This window comes from Barbus barbus (assembly GCF_936440315.1).
Source record: "Barbus barbus genome assembly, chromosome: 24".
NCBI lineage: Eukaryota > Metazoa > Chordata > Actinopteri > Cypriniformes > Cyprinidae > Barbus > Barbus barbus.
The window spans coordinates 6,189,211-6,209,487 of NC_136752.1; the positions used below are offsets into that span (position 1 = coordinate 6,189,211).

At 36.0% G+C, this 20,277-nt stretch overlaps 1 protein-coding gene across 1 annotated transcript; it reads left to right on the forward strand.

Moving 5' to 3' along the window:
• The first annotated feature begins 7,717 nt into the window (after positions 1-7,717).
• On the forward strand, positions 7,718-15,888 carry LOC306844056 (SNW domain-containing protein 1-like). The gene is made up of 14 exons (XM_079375906.1): positions 7,718-7,783; positions 8,306-8,459; positions 8,835-8,996; positions 9,097-9,192; positions 10,022-10,128; positions 10,393-10,497; positions 10,588-10,657; positions 10,826-10,891; positions 11,000-11,116; positions 11,503-11,644; positions 12,078-12,180; positions 12,564-12,681; positions 13,300-13,466; positions 13,701-15,888. Exons 1-14 carry the CDS (start codon positions 7,770-7,772, stop codon positions 13,891-13,893), a joined length of 1,614 nt encoding a protein of 537 aa, XP_079232032.1. The 5' UTR covers positions 7,718-7,769; the 3' UTR covers positions 13,894-15,888.
• Positions 15,889-20,277: the final 4,389 nt, after the last annotated feature.

Genomic DNA, 20,277 nt, shown 5'->3' on the forward strand with positions numbered 1-20,277 from the left:
GAGACCATATGACACAGCCTCTATAATTTCTTCAACAAAAGCGTATTGACATCGCAAACTAAAAAGTTACGTTAATATCCATCAGCCCTTACAAAAATGAATCATGGTTTTATCAGAGTAAAACTATTTAATTTTCTTTTGTGTGATTTCTGAATGCTTGAGACTATAAAATCAATCAGACAACTGTATTAATAAAATCATAGCTAGGTAACTGTCGAGAGCTACAGTTGTAATTATTAGTTTCAATCATGACAACTCTCGGAAGAGTTTAGCATGGTAATGGTTATGACAATGTTACTGTATTTGGTCTTGGTGGAATAGATCTGCTACGCTGCTGCTGGTTATTGCTGTAGTCGTAGATTATTGTTGCTGCTGCAAGCAAGTACAGGAACTTGCTACTGCCAATGCATACGGTGATACAGTGCTGTGAGTATTTAAGACATACTGCCGCTGCACAAATAGCTTATAAAATAACCCGTAGCAGATCTATAGGGTACAACGGGGCTAAAATGTATAATTGCAGAAAAAAATATATACCTTGTATTGAACATTAATGAAGCAACAGATTTTGTGTGAAAATAAATCATTCAAGTTGTTTATTTTGTTTAAAAATCTTATAAATGTATGAGGTGGCAAGAGGGGCCTTTTACCCCACACATTGGGGACACTTGATTTCTAGCGATTATCATCAATTTGATTTCACAGATACTATTTAAACTAAACTGAGCTAGACAATGACATCTCTGAATTCAATAATGCCTTTAACTGAAAATTGAGTGTTTAATCTTATCATTATAAATTACTGACACTCTATCCTCCAATTTGATTCTGTTAAGTGCTTTGACACAATCTGTATTGTTAAAAGCGCTATATAAATAAAGATGACCTGACTTGACTTAATTATCAAGTTAATTACTGTGCGCCTTTATCCCCAACAGCAGGGACGCTTTTTACCCCAAATACCATACTTTTACATATTCTTTCGTTATTTAAAACATGTTGCTTTAATTATATTAAACAAAACTGAAAATCATAAAGAAGACCTTTGTCTCAAAATATATGCATTCATTTTAGCAATTCTCATTTGCTACTTAAATCTACAGCATTTTAAAAAACATAATATATTAGATCAAGTAAGCACAGAATCAACTTTGCACTGCTGCGCGCGATAGTGTCAAAAATCAGATAAATATAAGCTTGCATCATGAAAAGCAGATGTTTTGGAATGTGCTAAGCCATGTTTTTGTGCCTTCTAGTAGTTTAGATGAAAATAATATCAAAGGTGCCTTTTACCCCGGGGCGCCTTTAGCCCCTTTGTACCCTGCAGGTGGCGCTAGGGAAGGTGGTGGGTTTCAGAGGAACTCTGAAAGCACGCTGCAAATGCTCAAGTGAATGCTAACCAGCCATTTAAATGTAAAGCAGCAAGCTCATTGGCTGCGTATTCAGCAGGAATCAATCACCTTTGCCAAGTCGTTTAATGCTGTGAATATCGTCAGCCTGCGCCATTTAGAGTTTCATGACTGAACTATACATGTAATTACAATATATTTATTTATTGAATTTTTTTTTTTTAAGTTCTATTTTGACCCCATAGTAGTTTTTATTTTCCCCCATTATATTTGAGGAGGGGGCACAACAATACAATTCTGCTTAGGGCACCCATTTGGCCAGCAGTGGGCCTGGGTACTGTATACAGAGAAAGGCAGAATCATTTGAAACAAAGTTAAGCTCCAAAAAGAAAGCCTTCCCTTCAAGGTACTTTCATATGTTATAGATTGTTAAGGACCTTCTGCACCTACTTTAGGGCTTCATGTGCTTCAAAATCTAGGACCATTTTGGTGCTCCAGGGGATCAACATCTCACAATGCTTCATGCTCAAGGCTGTTGAAATGGATACCGGCGCTGTTTCCCATTGCAATGATACCCAGGAGGAAGTAACAGCTGGACTGCTTACTCAACACTGATCATATCACTTAGCCAGACCTCTTTCCAGAAACCTTTGCATCCTTGGATATTATCAGTATATGATTTTCCAATTTACATTACATTATATAGCTGATGTCAGTTAATACCAAGTAATCGTTCATTTATTTGATTGATGCATGGTTCTTCACCTTTTTAATTTCATAGAAACAACAGTTTAACTTTCCATAAGATATTGGTTTTCTATCATAGCAACTGCCAACTTAATCGTTTGCATTATACACTTTAGTCATTATTATTCATGGTATTCATTTAGTGGTTATGTTGATTACTCGTTTAACTATTTGTTAATAAAATGTATTTTATTAACCATGTGTCATCTTTGTGTTGATGACATAGTAAGAGGCTCTATAAGTTATTTGATATCTCTGAAAAATTTGACAAAATAATTTTTGTTCAGTAATCGTCTCTGATTGTTCTTTACTGTTAAGGTGAAATTCCTTAGCTGGGGCCTGAATTTTAAAGGAAGAATTCATCTGACACTCACACAATCACCTTCAGTCATGTTTAACCAAAACTTAAACCATATTTTAATGCCATGTGTGGGAACTTCTGCATAACTGGTGCCCCCGTAAAGATATATGCTAAAAACACCTATGGTACAGTTTCTAGTTCACCTGTATTCATTTGTCTTTGGAGGAAACCTAAACCCCCAGAAACCCACCACAAAATGGTTAAAACATGCAACTTTGAAGCAATGCAGTGATAGCTTTTTTTTTCTTGTTTTAGGTCTACAATATATGACTTTCCTGAGCTGTCCTTTCTGGGTCAGGTCTGAAATAGGGCAGGCTATAGAGGGGAAATTATCAACATCTATAATAGAGGGGAAATTGCTTTTTATGTAGTCTTAGTGGAATCCCAAACCACTTTCCAATTGGTTTAATTAATCTACAGCCAATCTAAAACCCCACGAAAATCCACCTATAAAACACAATGGGGCAGTTTCCCGGACAGAGATTAAGCCTAGTCCTAGACTAAAATGGCCATTTAAACCAGATTAATAGAAATCTGCTTTTTTCTGTCATGGTTTTAAATAGTCTTAGACTTGGTCTAGTCCAGAATATAATAGGCTGATTTCCTGGAGGAAAACTAGAGCTACATCAGGACTAAATTAAATTTAAATTGAGGCTTAAATTAAACCTACCAGGCAAGTTTAACTTCAGATTAATGTTGTGTTTCCAGTCTTTATATATCTAAATAATTGCCACCCTTGGTAGATATGAACAAAGAAACCTGTGAAAATAAATCTGCACTGTTAACCATTTTTATTTAATTTTTTCCAAAATAGAAAAAAAAAAACTTTCATGGAAGTAAAATGGAAGGGAAATCTCATTTTAAAAGAAGTGTTTTTCTGTATTATGCATTGGCCATAATCTCTATTACGATAAATGGTACCCTTTTATACAATACTTTTTGCAACCTCCTTTTCCAATTTAACAGCTATGAGTCTGTCTTATAATGCCTGAAGAGTTTGGAGAACACCAGATAAGAGATCAGAGACTATTCCTTCGTGCAGAATCTCTCCAGACCCTTCAGATTCCCAAGTTGATACTCTCTCTTCTCCAGTTTTTCATAGGGTTCAGGTCAGGGAACTGGGACGGCCATGGCATAACCTTCATATTGTGCTCAGTGACCTTTTTTTTTTTTTTTTTTTGATGGTCCTTTTGGATACTTTTTTTGGGTTGGAAGCTCCAACCACGACCCATTATAAGGCTTTCTGACCCCAAGACTCAACTATTTTCTGCAATTATCCAGCTATCGTCTTCACATTGCATTAAGACAATATAGACATACTGTAGGCAGACTTGTAACATTTCCTGTTGATTCGAACTCCATAATTATTGTCCTAATGGTGGAAATGGAAATGTTCAATGCTTTAGCTTTCTTTTTGACTTTCTATTTTGTGCTATTTTCTTGACTTCATATTTTTTGAAGCTCAAAAATCTGTTGCTGCACATGAGAACTGTATTCTTTGTTTTTTTCTCATTGTGATGGATGATAAAGGGAATTTGGACTTTGTGTTCCTCATATTTATATTCACGTGAAACAAGTCATGGCTGGATAATTTCATGTTTCCAGTATTGCCTCCAACACAAATACAAATGCCTATCAGATAGGAAACTGCTTTTCCTTTTATCATGCCTGGTTACCACAAAATTCCCATTTCTGATCTTATCAGTAATATTGAGACCGGAGATGACCTGACTGACAGAACTTCATATTTGTAATATACAGAACTGTCCCCAATTATGCAGCTTGTCCAAAACAGATTGCTTAAATGTTTAGTGAAGATCAGTATTAAAAAAGTGTTTTTGTCTCTGTGGAAAGATGCATCAGGGAAGACTTTCGTCTCACCTGTAGGACCTTTTGGCTCCTGCCTTCCTCCAGCCCACCTAGAAACCTGGAATTGTGTGCCATCAGAAACTAATGATTTTGTCAAAGTTTACCAGGTTTTTGCCATTAAATAATATAGTAATCAGACTTGTTTTTGCTGTAAATGAATGTGTCTCTGAAGAAAGTTTACTTATGTGCAACACAAACAGCAAAGAAAGTAATATCCCTCCTGAATTGTTTCATTTTGAACAAATCTTTAATGTGACTCGGGAAGAGCAAGTTGTCTTGGGGAGTGATTCGTTCAGTTGCGCATGCACAACAACATCCTAGGTTCTGTACTTATTAGTTGACCTGTTTCGAATCTTCAGGTTTTTAGAGTCGTTCGTTCATAAAGCTTATGGTGCTGTCACGTGATAAACTAACGACTCAAACACTTGTCAGATAAGAGGCGAGGTGAGCTAATCATAGACTAAAGTCCCAGGTAAAAAAAATAATTAATATTTTCTGTTCCTTATAGCATTATAGTTTTGTCTTGTTTGTAGTGTGATCAACGTTTGTGTAAGTAGTAGATGTGTTATGGAAGTAACACGTAACATTTTATTATATTTTGCTAAAAAGAATGAAATGACTCGAAAAAAGATTCGTTCATTTTGCTAAATGAGACTCAAAGGTCCGAGTCGGTAAAATGATAAATGATCCAAAATTCCCATCACTATGACCAACTAGGGACCAGCTCAAACCAGCTCAAACCAGCTGCCATGCTCCAAAACACACCTAACCAGCATATGCTGTTTTTTTCAACAGGGAATCCTGTTGTAGACTGACACTGCTGTTATAGTTGTTTGCATGAGTTTTATTCATAGCAGTTTAATATTGTGGTATTTAATATTTCAGATACTTATATATAACAATCCAATTTTATTCAGTCAGAACTTTTTCTGTCTCAGTGGCTAGTTCTTGGCAAGAATAAACTGCAAACTGTGTTAGACGCTGTGCCAATATTCAAAAACCAGTGCATATGGACATGCACGATAACTCCTAACAGCTTTAGGATCAAAGCCAGGATGCAGGTCCACTTTATTGTATCCTTACACTCTTGCTCAGCTGTGACCTCCTCAAAGGTGTGGCTTTACACCTCTATTATTCTATTAAATCAGCATGATCAGAACTTAATAGGCTACCTGTTGATCAGGCAGAGAAATGCTCGGAGTATTCTGACTGAGCCCAACTAACTCACAGTCTATCAACTATTTTTTTTTTTTTTTGCAAGATCTTTTTAGGTTTCTTGGCCAGGCTGCTGTATTTTTTCTATTTTGGTGGGATCTGACACAAAATGTATTTCCACCAATGTAGAAGGGGAATGGAGCATCAGATTAGTGAGCTCTGAAAGAAAGGACAGGATAAGTAGCATTAGCAATCGGAAAATTCCAAAAAGTAATTTGGTTATCAGGTTTGGGCTAGTTTAATTGTGTTTGCTCACCTCAGGCTTTACTGTTGGATCTATTTTCATGCTACTGGGGCAATGCTGACTGAAGAGCGGAGGGATTGAATTCACAATTACTATATTCTATTAGATACAGTTGCTGTCTGTTTCAATACACTGGTGTGCAATAAAGGCAACATTTACAAATGATCCAAAGTGTTGGAAGAAGGAAGCTATCTGTCTAACTGAAGAACAGGGCGTCGTACTGAGGGCAGAATACGTGGGTATTTTAAATGGAAACTGACATTTGGCATGGCTGGAGGAGTCCCTTGTGGCCATTTTGCTGAGATAATGGTAACTGTCTTCTTTAGTTAAAGTGCCACATTGCTCAGTGCTAACACAGGGTGTAGGAGTCCAACACATCAGTATTCTGGGCCTACACACAGCTCGGCAGCCCTGTGAATTAACACTCAATCTGTCATCTGCAACCAGTGAAATATCCTGGAAGGCTAATGCAGACGGATGGGAAAGAGACATTAGCTGAGGAAGTGATGTATTAACACAACACTGCTTATGTCTCTAAACTGCTTTATAGCCATAGCAATGTTCTTTAGGTGAAACAAAATACCGCTTTTCATGAAACATAAATGCATTTAGCAATAACATGCTGCCATCCTGTCGCCAAACCCAGATTTAAGTATAATGGGTGCCGCAGGCAGCATAGTTCAAAACTCTCGGCTAGTAAAGCAAGTTTACAGGGCAGACATGGATGACCGGTTAGTTAAAGAGACACGGTGAGAACATCACTTTTAGCAAGACACTTTTTTTAGCTTTTCACCCTAGGTTCCATAAACTCTCCAGTTCTCAGTTAGTTTTGGCCATTCTAAATATGCATAATGATATAGTTTGTTGCATTTTTTTCACATTTCATATTTACATTGTCTAAATTAAATACAAATGTGAAATGCAAGCAGATGCTGTTTTAAATGGAAAGTAATCACTGGCCAGAAATTAAGCAAGTTGTTTAGACTGGATTAATCAATAGTCTTTAAATTGTTTACCTGAGTAATTGAATGACCCTGGTCTGCATTAGACTCTTTGTCATGAATTCTCAATGGCGGTGTCCCCACAATAAGATATCACACCAATGATTAATTTCACAGGTAGAAATGGATGACTGACAGGAGGAAGAACAAGATGTGACAGATGTGATTGTTGAAGTTGATGGTGTGTACTGATGACAATGTCTGTTCTCTCAGTTGTATCTTATGTCACATAGTCTTTGTTAAAAGATAACATGCTATTTTTTAAGGAGAAAAGTTGTGGTGGTGTGACTTAGTATTTAAATGGCTGTGCTGAATATAGTTTAATAGTATCATGAATAGTATTATGTTTTTTTCTTAATTTTGTTGTTTCATTTAAACATCAACATTTGTGAGATTTAGATTTTTTTATCTAATTTTGTGTCTGTGGAAAATAGTCATGAAATAATTTCAGAATATTGCTATCATGACATATCTTGAAGTAAAATATTTACAATTAAATATTATAGGCCTATATTCATATACCTTTATTTTAATCTCTTTTACATGGGTTCTGCCTTGTCTGTATTAATTCAGTTAACTAAATTGCCAAAATACAATTTAATAGTTGATTTAGTATTTTATATTTAAGCGACACTTTAAAGTATATATATACATTTTAATAAGAATGTGTCAACACTCATTTATACATTATGGAAATGTCTGAGGTCTTCTTATTATAATCCGCTTCCCTTAATAACACATTGATTGCCGTATCATTTTCATGTTTCAATTTAGCCTGTAGATGCACATTGTGGGACATCTTACCCTATAATATCACTATAGATTTTTTATGTTATACCAAATAAATGTGGTATATAATACGCCCCTTATAATGTCCGTACAATAGAGATAGGCCTACTGTACTCTTGTAATGTATCCTTGTTCCCCAAACATCGCGAGACGGGATTTGAGTGACGTGACTTCAGAACACAGAAACAGTCAACATGTCGCTAGCGAGGTAAGTCGCACTGAATCTCTTTTTATGTTTCTACTTTTGCATTAAAGGTAAACATTAAGAGGTTTACGTGTTTTTATTTGTCCATATGATTTTTGTCGCTAATTTGCGTTCTTCATTCGCTGAGTTGTGTTATTTGACGCGCTGAGGCCTGCGGTGTTGTGCTCTTTGTATCGCAGTGATGCTAAGAAGCTAATGCTAGTCAACAGCAAAGCAAGAAAATTACATTTTTGATACATAGATAAATATCAAATACGTGAAAAATATCTGTTTCATCCATATCCATGTTCATAAAATTCTTTATAAAAGGTTTTAAATATTTATTACGTCTCCATTCTTAGAGGCAGTAACGTTAGGTAAAGGAGACGTTTGTTAACTTAACGTTAGCCTTTGAAATACGCGGTGTTCACAGTTTCTACATCATAAGCCCATATACTAATGTGTGTGGATGTAAGTTTACATCCAATATAGTGCTTACCCAATAATTTAATATTTTATGTTTTCCTCACTTGCTTTTTCTTGTAGTTTTCTCCCTGCACCCACCCAACTGTCCCAGGACCAGCTGGAGGCAGAGGAGAGGTCTCGTCTTCAGAGGTCCCAGTCCACTGCTTTGGTCTCCACCCGCAGAGATCCTCCTCCTTACGGCTTCAGAAAATCATGGGTGCCCCGGTCACTAGAGGTATTGCACAGGAGATATGTATATAAATATATGTTAGACATGAATGCTATGTGCTAGAAAACTAAACTTGGACAAAACCGAGTGAAAAAGAGTGTTCTTTTTGCATTCACAAAGCCATGTCCGTGGCTTTTAGTTGTTGTGTGAAATTTCCTGTTCTGCTCATTTTTAAATATTAGAAACTAATAGCAACATCAGCATTTAATGTCAAAGGCCAATCCGGAGCAGGTCACCCACCATAGTAGTTGGTAGATGAGGCAAAATGATCTGCTGCTGTGAAAAAGCACCTGGATTTGGCTGGTGACGGGTGTTACATTTCCTATTCTTCTGAAATCTTACTGTAAATCTGCTAATATTATGTTTGATATTGTTTTAAAGGACTTTGGAGATGGAGGAGCTTTTCCAGAGATCCATGTGGCCCAGTTTCCTCTAGAAATGGGTAGAAAGAAAAGGACCTCCAACGCTCTGGCAGTGCAAGTGGATGCAGAGGGCAAGATCAAATATGACGCCATTGCTAGGCAAGGTCAAGGCAAAGACAAGGTGCTGCATCTTCTTGTGTTGTTGAATTGTTCATATTTTCAGTGGTTCAAAGCTGAACAGGATGTGGTCTTTTTTTTTCTTCTTCTTTTTTTTTGAACAGGTCATATTCAGTAAATACACAGACATGCTTCCTAAGGAAGTGCTAAACGAAGGTGATCCTGAGCTGCAGAAACCTGATGAAGAGGCAGTACAAGAGGTGAGGTCACCAAAGAACAAAAAGCAAATTAAAATAGTTTTCTCTCAATATTGTTGTTTGATTAATGACATAGTTAACAGAAGCAGATCTGTTAGGCTTCATTTACACAGCAGTGTCTGACAGATCCTTGTCTGAAATCACTCAATTTAATACAGTGCGATTTTCTTGACTGGTGTTAAACAGCATTACATTTACATTTAGTCATTTGGCAGACGCTTTTATCCAAAGCGACTTACAATTGGGGAATACAAAAAGCGATTCATCTTGAAGAGGCAATTAGACAGCGGAGGTGCTCGTATCACCAAGTCTCAGGCATTGTTCAAATAAGTATAAGCTAACAAGGGAAGGCGAGAAAGATAAACAGAACATTTAGGATGAAGTCAAGTAGTGTCGAAAGAGATGAATTTTCAGTTGTTGCTTGAAGATTGACAGGGATCCAGCATTCCGGATAGGGGTGGGAAGATCATTCCACCAGCCTGGAATGGTGAACGAGAATGTTCTGGAGAGTGATTTTGAGCCTCTCTGTGATGGTACCATGAGGCATCGCTCACTAGCAGATCTCAGACTTCTGGAGGGGATGTAGATTCGTAATAGTGAGTGGAAGTAGGAGGGTGCTGAGCCTGTGGTTGTTGTATATGCAAGCATCAGTGTCTTGAACTTGATGCGAGCTGCAACTGGTAGCCAGTGCAAGGAGATGAAGAGAGGTGTAACATGGGCTAGCATAAACATTATTGGTGCTTTTGATGTTGCTTTAAATCGGTTTTAATCAAGCAATACTTATGAAGTCAAGCCAGCATGATACATCTGTCCTTTTTTCCTCTTGCTGTAGCTTACAGAAAAGACCAGAGCAGCTCTGGAGAAACAGGTCTCGCAGAAAATTGCAGCCGCCATGCCGGTACGTGCTGCAGACAAACAGGCCCCAGCGCAATATATCAGGTAAGAGCAGTTCCATTGCAAATGCACTCAAATTTGGTGTATAAATAAATGTGCTGAGATCTGTAAAGTTAAACTACTGTATATTAACAATATGACACAAATGATTTAAACTGGTCCCTTAATTTAAGAAAGAAAAAAAGTGGAGATTGTGCATGCATTATTCAGTACAAAGGTGTCTAAATCATTATAAGGTAGAAATGCGTGCAGTTGCTTTGCATTGCAAGATGTTGTTGACAAGTTTAAGTTTTCATTTATTTTTTAAAGGTACACACCTTCACAGCAAGGACTCGCATTTAACTCCGGAGCAAAACAGAGAGTCATCCGTATGGTGGAAATGCAGAAGGATCCAATGGAACCCCCGCGGTTCAAGTATGTCGCCTTAATCTTAAAGTTTTGAGAGAGTGAGTGTGATCTGTGTGGGAAACTCACAAGAAACTCAATGTTTGTGTTTTCTACCAGAATCAATAAGAAAATTCCTCGTGGACCTCCATCCCCTCCTGCTCCAGTCATGCACTCCCCAAGCAGAAAGGTAGGAGTTTGGCTTCCGCCAACTATTGATCCCAGCATCGATAGTCATCAGCTTTGTTTACACTCAGAGTCCACAGAAACCTGTCTGGAGGAAATGTTTCTGAGAACATCTTAACTAACCTCAAAGTGTCTGTTTTTTCCTCTTTTTATTTATTAATTTTTCTTATAGATGACTGTGAAAGAACAGCAGGAGTGGAAGATTCCACCTTGTATATCCAACTGGAAGAACGCAAAGGTATCACTGAGCCTCCATCAATTATTAATCTTTTTATTGTTGGTTAAAAAATATTGACAATGAATACAACCGTGTTGCTTTCTCACATCTCTCATTGTTGCTTCTCAGGGTTATACCATTCCGCTGGACAAGCGTTTGGCTGCTGACGGACGAGGACTTCAAACCGTCCACATCAATGAGAACTTTGCCAAGCTGGCTGAGGCTTTGTACATTGCAGACAGAAAGGTATAGCAACTTCCCTTAACACTCTGAATCCCACATTGCTAAGTTTGCTGACTTTTAGAAAGTTAAGAAATCTTCAGGACTCTGTCAACATTACAGAACAGTTCTTCAGACCAAAATTATGTCTGCAGTACTATATGGTGGAAACTATCTCAGCGTGACATCTGTAAAGAATAGTCATATGGCTTCTCTGTGACAATTTTGGAGACTAATTCATTACTTGCTTCTTTTAGCTTCTTCCTGTTGGAAATGCTCACTTTTTTTACAATGTAAACAATTCCCAATGAATAAGAAAATAAATTAAAAAGTTCTTGGACTGGTCAATATTTGTTTAACTTGAGGTGTGTGCATGTCTGATACTGATGTTTTTGGTTGTGTGATGTGTACAGGCCAGAGAGGCTGTGGAGATGAGAGCTCAAGTAGAAAAGAAAATGGCCCAGAAGGAGAAAGAAAAGAAAGAGGAGAAGCTGAGAGAGTTGGCTAAAATGGCCAGGGACAGGAGAGCTGGTATCAAAGCCCACGGAGACAAAGGTAGAAAAACATACATCACTGAATGTCTACAATGAAAATTAGGAATGCTTTTTTAATTTGTATTGAATCCTTAGGAAACTTGGTATCAAACTGGATTCAGGGTTATTTAACTTTAATTTTAAAGTTTAAGTAGCATAAAATGAAATGCATTTAAAATGAATGATTCAGTTTGAATCATCCTTTTACATGTTATCTAACACTGTGTGGTATATTTTCTGAAAAATTAGATATTTACGTATAACAATCAATGAAATGGTTCTTGCTGCCTGCATTTTATCATTTAAAATTCATATTGAATATTTTATTAAATTATTTTCTAATGAAAAAGTACAAAGTAGAAGAATTTGGTTTTGACTGACCCTCGTGTCAGGTCATAAGTGTGCTGTCAGATCTGTTGGCGAGATCACCATCTGTGTCTTTGATTTTCTCTCAGGTGGTGAGGACACAGAAGTCAGGGAGCGTGACGAGATCCGTCACGACAGGAGGAAAGATAGGCAGCACGACAGGAACATCTCCAGAGCTGCCCCTGATAAGAGGTGCATGCATTTTTTACGCATTTGCCCTGAATCATTCATATTCCGGTAGAACTGGTGCACACATTCCACTTTAACCTACATGATTTAGCGTTATTTTCTGTCCTCTGATCTCACATGAGTCCCGCAGGTGTTCAATTTTACATCAGGCTCCTTTTAGTGAAACAAACTGACGCATCCTCTATTCAGACCAAGCTTGTCATACTACTTAAAATGCATTTAATCTGTAGTTTTAATCGCTTTAATTATTCATGCTTTTTCCTTAAAAGATGTTCATGCGGCAATTCCCCAAACTCCCAGTTTGAGACTTGTGTGATGAGTGTGGCTGTATGTCTGAGGTGCTAATGCGAGTTTAACTGATGTAAGTGTGATTTTGGTCTGTTCAGGTCGAAATTACAAAGAGATCAGGACAGGGACATCAGTGAGCTCATTGCCCTGGGCCAGCCAAACCCCCGTTCCTCCAGTGAGGCTCAGTATGACCAGAGACTCTTCAATCAAAGCAAGGTAATCAACCCTTGGGCTTTGCTGATCTCAGATTATTGATTTTAGGTCAGTAAGGAGATCATTAAGATGGGAAGGTGCTTTTGCCTTTTTGTTTAGATTATTTAGGTGTGCAATTAAACACATAAAACTAATCTTTTAATGGTAATGTTGATCTTACTGGGAATGATTTAAGACAAAGAATCTATAACCTTTCGGCAAAGTTTAAGAGCTTTATTAAAAGTTTAAGAGCCTCTAACTTTTCTTTTGAAGAATCTAAGGCCTTATGAGCAGAAAGTGTGTTAATATCTAAGTCCTTTTGTATCGTCTAATCAATTATTGAATTCCTTGAGAAGTCCTGCTCTACATCATTCAATTTGAAGCACTTGCCAATCCAAGTCTTATGCCAATTAATGGTCTAAAATGGGGATAAAAATCAAATTGTGGTCAAATGACAATCAAAACATGATTTTGAGACTGGGAAATTAAGTCAGTGCATATACATTGTTCTAGTTGTTCAAAACATTTTGACTATACGATGTTAAAAATCCAAGTCCAGTAATCAGAAATGTCTGTTAGATGCATATTTTATAGCTATAAGTTTGCCTTGTTTTCTATGAAACGTATTCTTTTGTTTTTCAGGGGATGGACAGTGGTTTTGCTGGTGGAGAGGATGAAGTGTATAATGTGTATGATCAGCCCTTCAGAGGTGGCAGAGACATGGCACAGAATATTTACAGGCCTAGTAAGAATGCAGATAAGGACATGTATGGAGACGACCTGGACACACTCATGCAGAGCAGCAACAGGTATGTAGACACCCGGACTGAATATTTGCATGCATTAAAAAAAAAAAAACAATCAGATCAAAAACTTTTTTAAAGAAATTCATGAAGATTTGAGTAATGTTCTAGGTAAGATGCAAAGGTGATCGTTACTAAAACTTCTACATTTCCTTAGAAAGGCCCTATTTGTCATGTTTGTTTATTGTATTACTGTTACTTCTGGTGCACACCATTTAACCATGTCCTATCCTTCTCTAGGTTTGTTCCTGATCGGGAGTTCTCAGGTGCTGACCACGGCCCCCGCCGGGACGGGCCTGTACAGTTTGAGGAGGATCCTTTCGGTCTGGACAAGTTCTTGGAAGAAGCCAAACAGCACGGAGGCTCCAAAAGGGCGTCCACTAGTGGGCGCTCCAAGGACTACGACCATGAGAAGAAGCGCAGGAAAGAGTGAGAGACTTCCTCTGTCCACAGCTGCAGTGTCAAATTCTCCCCTCCCCCTACTTTTTTGTAGCTGTGAATTGAATTATGAAACATTAGTAATATGGTATATCTTTTTTTTTTTTTTATCATCCTCTTAAATATAAATGTTTTTTTTCCAGTCATGTTGTCTTTAACTCAAAAGTGTGAACTTAAACCTGTTGTTCTGCAAAGCCACCCTAATAAATTTATTGTAGAGGATTACATTGAAATGAAAGACTGTTTATGGTGGGTGTGAGATTTGTCTATAGGTTTTTTTTTTTTAGATTTGTCTATAGTAATCTCTTAACAGTGCTCCAACTACTTTGGTGCAAGGTGAATTTATTTTTTAATGACTCTCTTCATTAGTCTTATAAATCCAGTCCACAGTGGTTTCAGCTGCTGTTTACATCCAAGAGCAAATTAAGCCTCTCAACAAACGTGTGCATTCCTTGAGTTTGTTCAAGGGAGCAAAGATTAGTATTGTTGAGTTAGATTTAGAGCCATATAGAGAATGCAAAAATTAATCTGTTATTTGGTCTTAACAAATAGGTTGAATAATTCTTTAAGTAATTTTCTGTCCCCTGGGATGTTTTAAATGGGGGGGGGGGGCTATTATCAATTTTATAAGGAATTTATTTTTTATTATTATTTTAAGGAAGGGTTAATCATTGAAAATAGATTTGTTGTCCTTCAGTGAATTTAATACATAATTACAAAGAATTAGCCAGTAATGCATTGAATACATGACATTTTGAAGTAGAAAGACTAAACATGTATACAGTGAACGTGCCAGAACCATCTTTGATATTTATAAATGGTGACAATATCATTAGCATTTTTACAGCAAGTAATCAATGTACAATACTGCTGCTTACCATCATACAAGCATTTAAGGAAAACAAAAGAGCAGATGGCTGAATAGTGACAGTGATGAAGAAATGTAATGGTGTAATAATTAGGAGTCATTATCAGTCTTTTTTCATGAGGTTAAGTTGACTGCTATACTTTTCTTTGAAACGTTAAAAATCTCCTTGCAGTTTATATAACATTTTACTTAAAGGTTGGTTAAGACCATAATTGCATAGTTGAAAGAAGTTTCCTTTAAACTTTCAAGTAGTAAAATTGCCCCTAATATATCTGAAACTGCAGAATTTCTCTTCATAATACTGAATGATTTCATGCAGTAAAAATGTCATCTGCCATTATGTAGTGCTATATTTGTATGCCAGGATGCAAGAAACTCGCTAAGAGTCATAAGGGCCAATCTAACTTGAAAAGATCTTTGATTTAGCTGTGGATTACACATTGGAAATGTCCAATATAGAAGTTGCTAATATGATTTAGGTTTCATTGTATGCTGAAACATTGAATTTCAAGACGTTTTAAATGCCTAGAGTTTTTTTTTTCTACGTTTGAATTATTTCTTGAAAAATGAGCCTAATTTACATAATGATTAAATGTCTCCAAAGAATTTAAAGGGCCAATAAATAACAGCAACTTCTCTGCTCCAAAAACTGTATTGAAATTTATGTGTTGCTTTAAGTAATGTCAGTCCCATTTATTACCTTTGGTTACTATTAATATATCACTGGAAATCCGGCAACCACAATGTCCACTGTTAAAATAATTAGCAGTTTTATTGCACCCATTTCATTGGCTAATTTTAAAAGTATATAGCACTTGGGGAGGGCGCAGTGATCAGGCCTGAAATTTGTCATATCTTAAAAGTAATATCACTTAAACTCTGCTATGTTTAAAACATTGTCAATATGAAATTGTTTTATTATTTTACTACCAATAAGAGTTTAGTTTAACTCTTTTTACAAAGATTTTCCTTGTGTGCAGATTCTGGAAATATAGTAATGTTGTGGAGGAAATATGGAGGAAGTGTTATTATATACTGTAACTGTCTCTTTTATGAAGCTCTTTAGAATCCAGTCATGCTTAATACATCAAGGCAGAATCTATATGTCTTGTTACATCCTTTCTCATTTTGTTTCTCGTTTCATTTCAGCATTGTCCAGGTTTTCAGGTGTATTTAATTCTTCAGGACAGGCAGATAATGAGTCCTCACTCTTCTGTTGTTTGCATTTCCAAATGCATAGAGCAAGAAAAATGAGTTCCTCATTGATGACAGCCAAAGGAAATTGGTTCTTTTGCAAGCTTTTGTATGGTTTGAAGACCAAACAACCAGCACATTGTTTTGTGTCATAATGGAAAATTTGGCAAGCAGACAAAAGCTAAGATTGATAGGTTCTTATCTGCTGTCCATGGAGGAACAACCAGCAATATTCCAGGCTGGTTGTTTCAGTCAAAAAAAGCAAAAAGCTTTTTGTTCTTTTAGAGCAGAGACCAAAACAGCATTCAAATAGCATTCAGCTGCACGCCTGGAGCTCCAGAGCAGAAAGTAATGGTTGTGTCAATCAAACAGAGCCCTCTTTCAAATTAATCAGTAAATAACCAATTATATATTTACTAAGAAAACTTTACTTACAGTTTATTGGTGATTCTATGGCCTCTTTTGGCCCTGTGCACTTAAAAATTAAATTCCTTTAAAACACACTTGTCCGATGGTTAAGACGTCACAGAATACTTGTTTTTCTTTCCTTTAACTGTTCTGAACAAATGTAATTTCCACTACATATATTTAGGCATAATTTCTGATATGAGGACCCTTGAGACAACACTTTTTTTTCTGTAAAGATGCTTTGAAACAATGTCTTTTGTAAAAAGTGCTATATAAATATAATTAACTTCAATTCACAAATCCTCACTCATTTTATGAAATATACAATGCACTGGAAATGATTTTTGAGACGTTTTTAGTAAATCTTAAAAATACATAGACTAAAATGGTTTTGGTGGAAATTACGCCACAACAGAGGGACTTTGATATAAAGATTGATATAAATAATTTTCATTTAAATGTTGAAATATTTTTTTTCACTCTTTGGATTATTATAATGTAACATTTCAAATGTTAACCATTTAGAAAATACTATTTGTTACGGTTTTCATAATTTAAGATTAAATGTCTTGGTCTAGAGAAGAAGGGTAAAACAAATTTGTATATACCTATAAAATAAAATACATGACCTTTTTATAAAGGAAGAAAGTCTGTTTTTAACAACCCATGAGACACAATAGGGCACAAAACACCCTTAAATATACACCTATAAATATTATTTGTGAGATCCAATACAAATGTCAGCATAAATCCCCCCTCTGTATTCACTCTGGTGAAGTCTTCTCTTGATTGTTGACTTTGACACACATACACCTACCTCCTGGAGAGTGTTCTTGATCTGGCCAACTGTTGTGAAGGGTGTTTTCTTCACCAGGGACAGAATTCTTCAGTCATCCATCTTCGGTCATTACTTTTGGTCCCTTAACAAGTGGGAGGCACATATGCAAACTGTTGTAATTCCTACACCGTTCACCTGATTTGGATGTAAATACCCTCAAATTAAAGCTGACAGTCTGCAGTTAAAGCACATCTTGTTCGTTTCATTTGAAATCCATTGTGGTGGTGTATAGAGCCACAAATGTTAGAATTGTGTCGATGTCCCAATATTTATGGACCTGACTGTAAAATACATTTTTACAAAAAAAAGCTTCTACTTGTCTGGAAAAACGTGGATGCTAACAAATGGCTAAACTGGACTACAGAGGTTGTCAGGACATTAAACGTCACTGCGCCGTGCAGGTAAACTCATCTACTCACTAGTCCAGTTTTACAGCCTTATTGTGACGCACTTGTAGACTATTCTAACTTAAAATTTCAGGGGAATTTTTCTTTTGTTTTTTTAATAAAAGATAAATATTTTCCAGAAGCTAAATGGTGGTGATGTTGCACTCATGCGACCATGGTTTAGTTGGTTATAGGCTACGTCTGCATTTTATTTTTGGTAATTGAATTTAGACCTCAAAATTCATAAAGGTTGTGTTACTTCTGAAGATTTTCATAATGAACAAAACCTCTGAGAATCATAAACTGTTGTTAATCAAATTGTTTATTTTATGCAATAATCCAAAAGCCAGTGGAAAAATCCTATCTGTTTTATTGCCGAGGGAACCAGGGTGATGCTAACTTCTGAGCTGGCCTACAAAAATAAATCATCACTGCAGCACTGGTGCATAATTTCATTCTCAAGGAGAATCATGTAGATTAAAACAGTAGCGGGCTAAGAATTGATCCCTGGGGAACCCCCCATATTGATTTGAGGATTTGTTTACATGAAAATAAGTAAAATTCTTTCTGTCATTCAGATCAAATGAACATGAATGTCTAAGAGCAGAGGAGAAGACACTACAGGCCCTATTGTGTCTCATTGGTTGTTACAGGCCCAAGGAAAAGCTATACTAGTACTATCAGAACTATTCAAAGGACAAAAAGCCGGCTCATATAGCTACTTGAAAGTACTACTATGGCTAAGGGGCAATGTCTGTATTTATTTATTAGGATTTAGACGAGTTTCTTGAGGATTGGGGTGAAGTAGTAGTTCTGTCAGAGCTGTGCTGGAGGCAAAGATATTGGTTAATCACAAGGGATATTAGTATACTACACAGACAGACAGTTTTCAAAAATGGTTGGATGTGTAGTCTATGACTAAGATGATTTAATATCATCTTTTATTAACCAGCCCAGGTGAAAAACAAGCACACTTCCATAATGTACTTAGTGCTCTATTTTCACACACTAATTTTGTACTTAATATACTAAAAATGATTCTTTAGTACTTCTTAAGATAAACTTAAGATCATTTAAGTGTACTCAACTGTGCTATTTTGGGACACCATGAATATGATCTAAAATGCACTTTTAACATACTGTCTTTACAAAATTTATTTTTAGTCACCACTTGTAGTATACTTGAACCATGTTTCCTACACTCAAGAGTACTACAAGTTGGTAATTACATTTTTTTTAAATACAGAGTATGTTAAAAGTGCATTTTAGTTCATATTCATGGTGTCCCAAATAGTAGTTGATGATACTTAAGTTTATCTTAAGAAGTACTAAAGAATAATGTTTAGTATATAAAGTACAAAATTAATGTGCGAAAATAGAGAATTTTAAGTACATTATGGAAGTGTACTTTTTTTCACCTGTGAGGATGGGCAGGTAGGAGTGAACACAAAAAATTAAGGGAGATCCAATGAAACAAATTCAATATTAAATTAAAAAGTAATAGTGAACTGAAGAAATTATAGCCTATCACAGTTAAAATAAGTTAGCTATGGGGCTATGTTAGTCAGAAAGCAGGGAAGGGCAAAATTCAACATTTAAGAATTGTCTCTTTCTCTTTTTGATTTGGGATGTGAAATAAAGAAATTGAACACCATCACACAAAGGTTTTAAACTAAACATATATAATTACATCAAATAATTTAGGGTAATTATGCCTGTGTAGATGTTTGATGTATGTAAACTAACAACACTTTTTTTTTTTTTCCATTAGACATTCAAGTTATTTAAATTCAATACCATCAAAGCAATTAACACAAACATCAAAACAGATTTTACAATACAACACATTTTTCTTCAGAATTAAAATGGCATTCTGGGAAGTGTTCTTCTGCAATGAATTTTCAAATGCATAAATGTGCATACAGTAAATAGTATACAGTATATACATACAAGCATATATATAAACTGTAGTGTAGGTGAACAAATTAAAAACTACTCTTTTCAGTTTTTTACATTTTTATTCCATTTTAATTCTGCTTCAAATTCCAACATTCATTTATTCCTGAATGGCACACAACCCTGAAGGACACAATACTTCTTGTAAAACTGCTCGTCGTGTTTATAGCCTGGAACTCTGCAGGGTTACAAAGAAAGAAATTAGAGTGTATTAAGACTTTATTGTTTATTCTTTATTTCCACAACTCGATCCAAAACAAACAGTCGTACGAATAGATGAAAAAAAAAAAACACTTATCACATCACAACACAATACATCTCAGCAGTAGCAGCACTTAAAATATACATCTACATATTTATAAGCATATTTTCACATTTTCTTCTAAATACATATGTACTCTTTCATATATTTATGGGAACCATATTCCAACAGAACCTCAATAAAGTACAGTCTTTTACATCAAATTTGTTTGTGCACGGTAAAAAAAGTTGAACCTTTCTCACTTGACGTGTTTTATAATCATGTCTAAGTCCCACATAAACAAGCTTCTCAAAGAAAAAAAATGATAGGAGTATGATACTTAAATACCTTATGAAGATTTACCAACAATCGTTAGTGTAATTTAACTTTCACCGGCATCCATGATTACTTTCTATGTATGTCACTAACATTGGCCCGAAATGGATAATGAAACACTAGCCTGGGTGCTCTGTTCTAAACCATCTGAA